At 35.2% G+C, this 10178-nt stretch overlaps 1 protein-coding gene across 2 annotated transcripts; it reads left to right on the top strand.

Moving 5' to 3' along the window:
- The first annotated feature begins 381 nt into the window (after window positions 1–381).
- On the top strand, window positions 382–8042 carry CENPN (centromere protein N). 2 transcript variants are annotated; one of them, XM_009587900.1, is made up of 10 exons: window positions 382–552; window positions 1706–1751; window positions 2509–2565; window positions 3062–3138; window positions 4686–4862; window positions 5599–5700; window positions 6256–6313; window positions 6741–6853; window positions 7505–7628; window positions 7927–8042. In XM_009587900.1, the coding sequence occupies exons 1-10, from the start codon at window positions 382–384 to the stop codon at window positions 8040–8042; spliced, it is 1041 nt and encodes a 346-aa protein (XP_009586195.1). The 2 variants fall into 2 exon arrangements, with proteins under 2 accessions (XP_009586195.1, XP_009586194.1); XM_009587899.1 differs by lacking the exon at window positions 7927–8042 and having other exon boundaries at window positions 7505–7765.
- The last annotated feature ends 2136 nt before the right edge of the window (window positions 8043–10178 follow it).

Raw genomic sequence — 10178 nt, forward strand, 5'->3', positions numbered from 1 at the left:
GGTCGCGGTGCTCCGCTCTGCTACGCGGTTCTCTTCGCGTCCGTGCCCCCTGAGGCCCTGTGGACACTCATGGGACTGGGCAGGCAGTAATAGGGTGAGGGCCTAGCGCCCCATCCCTCTCTAGAAGCTCGCACCGGGCCTCGGTCACTGAGGGAAACTTCTGAGGGCTTGGGGGAAAATTGTTGTAGAAAGTGTTTTAACTCGCTGTCGTTGGTGTCCGCTGAAATCTGTGGTAGTGCAACGCTTAGGACTGACGCCAATGTTCAGCTAGTCGTGCCTAGCTGCAGCTTTGTACACCTTACAAAGGGAGCAAGTCTCCTGAGCCTGCCTGTGCCTTGGTCTTAACTTCTTTAATGTTTCAACTTTTCAGGTGGCTTCATCATGGACGAAACTGTTGCTGAGTATATCCGAAGAACTGTACTAAAAATCCCACGAGATGAAATCAAGACAATGCTACAGAAATGGGGCTTTCTCTCAGAGACACAGCTGCAAACCGTAAACTTCCATCAGATAAAGGAGAACATTTCTCAAGATGTTGTTCAACTTTGTGAGGTAATCCTTTCCTTTGGGAACTGGCTGTCAGTGACATACAGGATGCTTGTTGAAGCACCATCAAAAAAACATTCTTATGAAGAAATTAAATTTTTTTGGCCATAACACAGCATCAAATAGCAGTTTGTAGTCTGGAAAAGGTAAAGCTGAGCTGGTAATACCATCAATTTTGTCTGATTGATAGGAGTGCAAGATTGACCCTTACTGAGTATGGAAGTACATGTTTTGAGCTCTAAGTTGCACAAGGTAGATAAAAACTTAGTGTGTTAAACCTTTAAGAAATGGGTGTATTTCTAAATTGTAAAATAAAAGCATTGATTGAGAGGCTTACTCATTACTTAGTGCTAATTTAAATCTATTTAGTATGGGTAATGATAGCAGTAGTTTACATCTTTTAGACTTTTCACGTTTTTTCAAAACATTTCCTTGGCCAGAACTACTTCTGTTCTGTGTAGTGTAAGCAAAAAAAGTTTTCTGATCTCCTGCTTACGTAGTCTGATTTTGGTGTACTAGGAGTCTTTATATATAGTATCATAACCCAGAGAGTTACAGTTATTACTGATATCTCTTAAATTCTATAGCTTTTTATATCATTCCCTTTGAATTTCATACTCAAAGATAAATTACATGGGGTGTAGATCAAACTGCAGGCAAGAAACTGTTAAGTTATTCTTGTAAGATAGCAAATATCATATTTTAAAATAGCATTTGTTTCTCAAACGTTCTTATCTGTAACAAGTAGTGTCATAAAGTTTCTTAGAAATCTTTTCATGCTGTAAAGGTTAAATAAGGAGGAACCAAGCATTAAATATGTTAAAATTCCTGACAGTGAAATACTAGTAACTGTTGCATAATGTCATGAATACCCATTAATTTTACTTTCTAATTGCTTGTACTTCATACCATAAGGACAACGTTTTTCTTGCTGCCTCTGCAGAAACACTTAAACCTTGCTGAAATAGCTTTCGTTACTGATTTCTCAAAACTGTATTGGGTGCACATTGGGGCCAGGACTCTTTGAGGAGAGTGCACATGCTGTGGACTTCAGTGCAATGTAATTTAAACTACCAATACTGATATTTTTCACTTAATAAACAGTGTGGTAGAGCATTCTGGACCTGCAGTTCACCATTCACTGTTTTTCTCTTTCCAGGAAAATTCTGCTGACATAAAGCAAGCAGCTGTCCTAGACATAATTTGTAAGTAAAAAATGAATAAAAATAACATCTTTATATTTTTTTATGAGTAACTTGGTAACACCCTTAATTACTTCACTTGCCCTAGTGAGGTACAGATGCATTTGGTGTAAACAGATTACATTTTAGATGATGAATCTTATTGGATTGGACCTTTTTTAAAAAAAAATTCAAAAGCTCAAAATCAACAAAAGCATGTTTGCTTCTTCTGAGGTCTAAATAGATGTAAACTGTGGCAAGCCACATCCAGCACAGTTATAAATGTAGAGAGGTATGTTTGTCTCCAGTATGCACCGAACCCTAAAATCAGTAATATCGTGCTCCAATAGGGAGTGACATAGGCAAAATTACCAGCAAATACTCCAGGTGGAACTCTAACTCCAATATTAATGCACAACTTGATTATATAATAGTTTAAATCTCAAGGGGTTTTTTTAACAGTCTACACTTTTTAGTTTGAGTTTAGACTAAGTTTCGGACATTTTAGGTAAAATCCTTCTTTAAACTTTGAACCTCAGAGATACCCTTTATTAGTTGCTTAACTGAATTAAAAAGATCTTCCCATCTCTTTTAATAAAAAACTATTTTGCTTTTAGGTTTACTATGAGTGGTAGTTTAAGAATGCTGACTAAATTATATTGCATTATCAGAAGTAATCTTTTTGAAATAACCTGGCCATAAAAGTATTGTAAAATTATTTGTCCCTTTAATTACCATTTGATAATACACTATGTTACTGAGCAATTCCTATTTTTCTTAGACAACCACATCTACCCAAACAAAAGAGTGTGGAGTGTTTACCAGATGAGCAAAACAGGTAAAATGCCTTTCCTTGCTGTAATCTCACAGTTCTCAGCAACTTACTGCAGTGCTGCCTCATATAATACATTTATTGTAGAAAGTGTTTTAACTCGCTGTCGTTGGTGTCCGCTGAAATCTGTGGTAGCCTCATATAATACATTTTAAACACAAATATAGTCTAGTATGGATTTTTTCAGTAGAGATATCTTTAACATTTAACTATAGTCTAGTATGGATTTTTCAATATCTTTGATCTGAGATATCTTTAATGTTTTTAGAATACTTTCGATTAACTTCTCAAGAAATTATTAGAAATTAGTAACCACTAATTAAATATTAACCTTTTCTCTATATAGCAATAATGAGGCTCAAATTTAATGTACAGCTTTTTGTATAAGGCTATGCAACTTCAGCTTTTTCTGCTTAATTTTGTTTCAGCAAAAGTGTAAAAACATCTCTGAACTACTTCTTGCAAGCACAATTCTAATTTCTTTTTTTCTCTTGTGTAACAGGGGAAGAAACGGAATTTTTTGACTTAACAGATTTCAAAAAAAAATTTAAAAGACGACTTCGGTCAGCCTTGAAAAATGTAAGAATAAATCCATTCTAAATTTGTTACACAGCTCTGGTGTCAATAGATTGTTTGCATAACTTTAGCGAGGTATTTTTTTTTGTTACAGTCTGCATCAAAAATTAAATGGAATTATTCATTTGGGAATGGTAGGAACTGCATGTGAAACAGGGAAAATGTATTGCATATCTGTTCTAGCAACTTTACAATTATGCTGGAGTGAAATAAAATGTAAGTTTGCCTTAAAATATGACAGGCTTCAAGAATGGCAGTATGTTTATGTTTTCTATCAAATCTTTGCCCTATTTGAGTGTACATGTTGCTGAGGTAAGTTGATATTGCTTTGTCCTGTTACCCAATAAAATACACAAACAACAAAAATCAGATGAAACAGAGTATAGAGGGAATTTGAAGTAGCCAGTAAGCATGACAAGGAAGTTCAGTTATTATAACTTAGATTAGTAGCAAAATTGTATCCATTTCCTCTTAGTTCTGGTTTTGAAATGTTATTTTGTGATGGCTGTGAGAACTTGGCCCTGGTATTTCATTACATTATAATGACTGAAAGACCATTGTCAATAGCAAAAAGCAGTTTCCAGACTACAGAAATGAGCATGGTAAATAAAAAATGGAAAGGAGGTATTATCATCTCACCCTTTTACTAAGCAATTTGCAGAAGCATTTTCTTGCTTTAGCTCACCAGCTTCATTTAAGCAAGGTAATAGAAAATGTCTGGCTAGTTAGCTGTGTCACTTTTTGATGCACAAGGGATTCCCACTGACAACAGTAGAGGGCAACAAATACAAATCAGGCTGCAGTTCATATAACTCTATTATAATAAAATTTTGCAATATTTTAATTTTAAAAAAAATTCCACAAAAACTTTGAGAAGTGATGTTGGTCCAGCAATTTAAATAGTTTATGGCATAGTTGGACTAAAAGCTTGACTACGTGTGCCTCAGTCAAAGGGAGGTGTTTTTTTTTTTAAAGGAAGTTTTCCCACTCTTAAGTCACCCAGATTGACTCAAGGTAAAAAGAAGTACCGAGGAGCAAATCTACAAGAACAGGAAAGGGAATCTTCTTCAAATTTCTGATTGTGTATTCTTGAGCAGTGATAAATACTATGTTCAGGTCTAAAATCACAAGTTGATCAAAATTTTAGCCTTTCAAAAATTTGACATATTGGAAATATTGCCTCTAGCCCTCTATCTAAATAGACACCTTTTTGTTGTGTTGTTATTTTCCCAAAAGAGAGAATCAAGGCTTTTGCAATAAGCTATTTTTATTTTCACCCTTCAGAAGAAAATGTACATCAACAGGAACAAAAGTCATATTAGAGTTTGAAAGGTGATTTTTTTTTTTTTTTCCCAGTTTGTAAAGTTATTATTTTTCTGTGGAAATCTGATTTCAATGCAATCCTGACCACACTAGTAGGATTTGTTTCTTACTCAAGCAGTGGTGTACTAAATTATGTTTGGCTCTTGTGAACACAGGGTTAAGAGATAAAAAAGTCTTTCTGGATGCCTGAATGTGCTGGTAAAGCAAAGCTTTTCTTTTTCTATTAGGTCACCATCAACTTCAGAGAATATGAGGATAATGCAGTCTGGATTAGAATTGCCTGGGGAACACCATATACAAAACCAAACCAGTACAAAACCAGCTATGTTGTATACCATTCACAGACTCCCTATGTCTTCATTTCTGCCTCAGTGCTTAAGAGCAACTTGCCTTTGCTATGTCAGGTACAGAATAAAACTGTGTAGACTCTGACTTCACCACAGTCATGTAGAGCTATAATTGCGTTAGCTTTTAAAAGGATGGGTAAAGATTAATCACTTAACGTAATCTACTAATTTACATAGTCATTTTTTTCCCTTAGGTCATGATAAAAATGGGGCAAAAAACAATCTTTGTACCTTTGGAATGGTGCATTGTGAATAAATTCAGTTTATTGGGATTTTTGCTGACCTTGAATTGTTCTAATTTCTTAATCAAGTGTTAGGCAGTATTCAGTTAAATTGTCTCATAGAAGTTGAAGAATATTACATCAACACAGTTAACTTCAAGAACTAAATGTATGAGCTCATCAGGGAATGCTATTAATGAGTTTTAAAAAACATTTTCTGTCAACTCGTGGTGATCAGCTTTGGTAGTCTTTCATTTTTTTCTGTATTTAGCAGACTTCCAAACTAGTAATTTAATTATTTTATTAATCTGTTTATTTTATTTATTTATTTTTCAGCTGATAAGGCTATCGGGCTTATCTGGTTAATCCTGTGAATGCTTTTAAATATTAACCTAACATTAATAACAGTCTATTCAACATTTTTTCAGACATGGGAATCCTTGTAGTTAAAGGCCAGTTGCTTACCTTGAAACAAAAACATCGCAATGTCTAAAAATACTATATTTTTTCCATATTATAAACACAGTGATGATTAAGACTGATGTTAAAACGATTTCAATTTTTATTTAAAGGCCCTGGTTGTTGCTTCCAGTTACCATGACATCCGTGAAATGGAGCTTCGAAGTCATTCTTTAAACTCTCTTAAAGATATTGTGTTTAAGAGATATAGCCAGGTGAGCCACTTCACGAGTACATCCTAAGATCAGTCTTGCTTTTTGTTTCAGGCCTAGTTCTCACTCCCTAGCAGGGGGGGAAATTCACCTCTTCCAACAGACCATCAAGTTAAAATAATATTGAGCTACTGAGGTGGACAGCCTTTCATTAAGGTAACGTTACAATGGGGATGTAATTACTTGGTATCCTACCTACTCTTTATTATTGTTATTCCTGATGGTTATACTCGGTCTAAAAATTGTATGAACAATTCAGTCCTAGGATTGTTTAGGCTTCCTAGAGCAATGACTTGAAGGCTATTAGAATGGGCACTTACTCTGCTCGTCCACGTAAATCTTGTAAATAGGGAAGTGTTCACAAATATCATAGAATGGGCATTCTTTTCTCAAAATAAAGTTGGGCTTTCTGACTTCTAGTAATTGTCAAAAATTGGAAGAATACTCATCTTCAGAATGAGAAGTAAAAAGAAACCTGGAAAGTTCTTTTCAGCTACAGCCTCTAAAAGTGGAAGTGAACTAAAATCTTTTTTTTTTTTTCTTTCTCTCTCCATTTAGAACTTCCAAACTTATTATCCAAGACCTCTACAAGAAAGGAATGTAGCACCAGAAAATGGTATGTATATTTTAAATTAAACAGCAGTTTGAATGTCATTACTGTTGTCTTGTGAAATGAGATTCACAATAGGAAATGTACATATATTACATTCACGTTATATTATCCATCCCTGGGGGGGTGCCATAATACTGGCTGTCACTAGAAGAGGTAAGTATTTCCCCATGACTGTCAGTGGACACAGTTACGAAACCAAAAATACCCAATCTCCTTTCATATTAGCTTGCGTTTTTCTCTTGGTAAGAATGGAAAATACAAATGATGGAGACAACTAGCTTATGAGAAGAAGATTGTGATGAATTCTTTAAAATTGTTATTTTCAGATTTTCCCTGGAGTAATCACCTGATCAGAAAAATAGTATTGTATCAGCTGACAAAGTTGTCTTTCTGTTTTTTCTCTTCTCTTCCCTACTCTTTTCCCCTGCAGCAGATTTAAGGATAATTCAGGAAAACAGAAGTGAGAAAGAAAGAATACAGAGAGTGAATCGGGAAGTTTTTGGTGATGGTCCCCAACCAAAACTCGAATTTGCACAATATAAGGTAGTAAAAGCAATAAATTTTGGTTTGTTTTTTTTTGTATATATATAATTTTAATGTAGTGGTAGCTACCTTAAATTGCAAATTGAAGAAATAATAGATTTAAAAAAAAAAACTTTAGGGAGGACATTTTAAAGTAAATTAGTTAAAAGTATCTCTAAGAAACAGATTTGCATTGAGATTTGGTCAGACTACTAGATCATGTTTCAGTCTTTTGGCCTTGTGAACTAAGCATTTTGACTTGTTTTTGTAATAAAGGTAGACTTATACCAGCAGTGTGTTGAAGCATGAGAATTAGGGTTATTTGAAGTACATACAAAGCTCATGCTATATATAACACCATAATTTAACTTCTTGGATGATGCACAGATTTTATCTGATGAACAGATATATTGGAAATTCTAAAAGATACTTAATGTTTTACAGTATTACAGAACAAGCTGCCTCTTTCAGCAGAAGAATGTTTACCACATGGTGGCACCCTCTATTTTATTAAAATATTCTTCCAGCTGGAATCATGTTAACATTACAAATAATAGACAAATAAGATACAGTCTTATTACGTATTACATTTTTTATGTAATGTTTAAATAATAACATATAAATAAAATATATTCATTGCTTATACTCCCTTGTTAAATTCTGTGTTAACAGCTTGAGACGATGTTTAAAAGTGATCCTAAAATGGATGTTTTAGATAAAAAAGAACCATTCAGATGTCTGGTCAAGTTTTCTAGTCCCCATCTTTTAGAATCGCTGAAATCCTTGGCACCAGCGGGTAAGTGTTCCAACTCTATAAAATGGAGGAAAAATCCACAGTTAATTATTTTGTCATCTTACATTCTGCTTGTATCTTGCATAAGGAAGAACCTTCATAGTTTGTTTAGAAATACATAGAAATTCAGTAGAATAAAAATGTTACCACTATAAGAACTTATGTCTAAGTACATAGCAGTTTGTTCTTAGAATTACTAGTTTGTACATAGATACTCAAGCTGTGTTTTTAGTTTTATAACAGTTATGAAAGGTAAATATTGGTTGAGTTGAGCTATAATTATGTGTCTCTCTCTTTCCAGGTATGGCTGATGCACCGCTTTCACCACTACTTACATGTATACCACAAAAAGCTAGGAATTATTTTAAAATTAGAGAGAAAAAAGGTTTCTTTCCAGGAAGCTTTGTAAGCCCTTAATTTAAAACCGATTCATAGAGAAATATACAACTCATTTATTACTGGTATTAATCTAAATCATCATAAACTTTTAAAACAGATTTAAAAAAAAAAACTTATTCTTTGTAATACCTTAAAGTTTTTTCCAAATTATGGCTACTTTGAATTATTTTTCCACATTTGTCTTTAACAGAAGAGTTAGCCCTTTCCTTAAATAATAAAGAAACATCAGTTGCGAATTAAACAGAGATTGTGGTTATTTTGAATTTAAATGTGATGATACCTCTTAACTGTATTTTTAATAGTATTTGTGAAGTTAAAGCTTAATAAAGACACAGTAAGACAGCTGTAGCTATTCAGTTTACTGTCATAGCTGTAGATGGCCAAGATACTCTAGGTGGCCTTATTTCGGCTCCAGTTCAGTGGCGTAACAGAATACATGTTTTGAACATGTGAATAGTCCCATTCAAATAAGCGGGACTACCCGTCCGCAGGTCAGGCATGTTTTTATCTTAGTAGGTGAAGATTATATTCAAAGACCGTTACAGGGCATGGGGAAGAAAGGACTCTTGGAACATAGATGTCAGTAAGAAGTTTCTGTCCAGCTTTAATGGATATTAATTCAGATCCAGAGTTTTTACTCACCAAGGGCAACAGCCAATAACAAATATGTAAATAAAAAAAAGAAAAATTTGTCTATTGGTATTAATGTCTTACGAAATTTTACCTTGGAGGAATACAATGAAACAGGCAATAATTTTCTTTTCAGGAAGTCCATGTTTTAGAATTTCAATTAAGATTTGATCCTTCTGCAATCCTTGCATGTTACCACTTTTTTGTGCTTGGGGACATGAAGATTGCAAAATCAAGATGGCAATATTCACGAATGCAAACTACAGCTGTACATTGGAGTTCTTTAGAGTTGGTAAATTGTAATTGGTAATTATATAGGTATTTTTATGTAACTTGCTGCATAATTTTTAATTTGAGATGGATTTCATCTGAAGATTCAGTTATGGTGTATAAGTGTTTCTTTTTTAATTCTGTTACCTGGAAACTTTGTGCGTGTACTTTGTGTGTATGGAATTTCTGATTCATTTTAAGGATGTCAGTGTGCAGAGACAGTCTTCATAACTTCATGGCACAGTGTAAATATTTTGAGAGGTTATATGGGAATGTTTTTGGTTTTCAAACTGTAAATAAATGTGTAAATTAAGTCTTCTCATAGAAGTTTGTTTGGCCTGACTTAGAAACATGACTTAACATACACTGATTTTTGGTTTGTTTTGTTTTTCAGCATCTCTGTATAACTCACACAAAAAAAGAAGTTAGTTTAGGACTATCTGCTAGTGATGTATTTTTAGGACTTTAACCTGTGTGATTTAAATGTTAGTTTGACAAAATGCTTAAACATGCTAGGATTCTGAAACAATTCCAGGTTTTGTGTGATAGACAGAATGTGTGATAGACATTAAGAGTTGGCTCTTAACGTCTCACTCATACCCTCGTAGAGCCTTCTAGGAGTCAGACCCATTAAGATTCCAGTATGCATTTGACTCTCTGCAACTTTTTCTTCCTAATGCGCTCTCCCAAATAACTTAATGATAATAATTTACCATAAAGGTGAAGTTCCAAAATACTCTCAAACATTGTGAGTTCTTGGCCTAGTGCCTGTTTCTGCCTCGTTTCTGGGAAAAGCAGTCTCCATTCCCTTTGTAACAACCAAAAAGTTGGTCCCTCTGATTTTCAGGTGTACATTTCATCTCTAACTTCCTGTAACCAAGGCTATTATAGGAACCACACAGCAGTTCCAGGCAGGCAGGCATGCAGTTACTCACCACAGGCAGCAGAATGCGTGCAGGTGAGAGGACAGGGGCTGCATAACGAACACGACGCCTCCGCACACCCCGGGAGCGACGCACATCGCCTGAACCTTCCCCAGTTACGGGTGGGCTCTGCACCCATAACGGGCATTTTCCTTTAGCTGGCCAAGCTTTAGAGGAAAAACCCCAGCCTATTATCCTTCGTTCTTTAAAGCGCAGGGGGCGAAGGCCGGCAGGAGCACCCTGGCTCCGACGACTCCCACCCCCGCCCCCTCACTCTCTCGTGGCGGGCCAGCCTCGCTCCTTACACCCGCGGCGGGGCGCCGGCCTAGGG

Source organism: Fulmarus glacialis, unplaced genomic scaffold (assembly GCF_000690835.1).
Source record: "Fulmarus glacialis isolate BGI_N327 unplaced genomic scaffold, ASM69083v1 Scaffold16721, whole genome shotgun sequence".
In the NCBI taxonomy this organism is placed as follows: Eukaryota; Metazoa; Chordata; class Aves; order Procellariiformes; family Procellariidae; genus Fulmarus; species Fulmarus glacialis.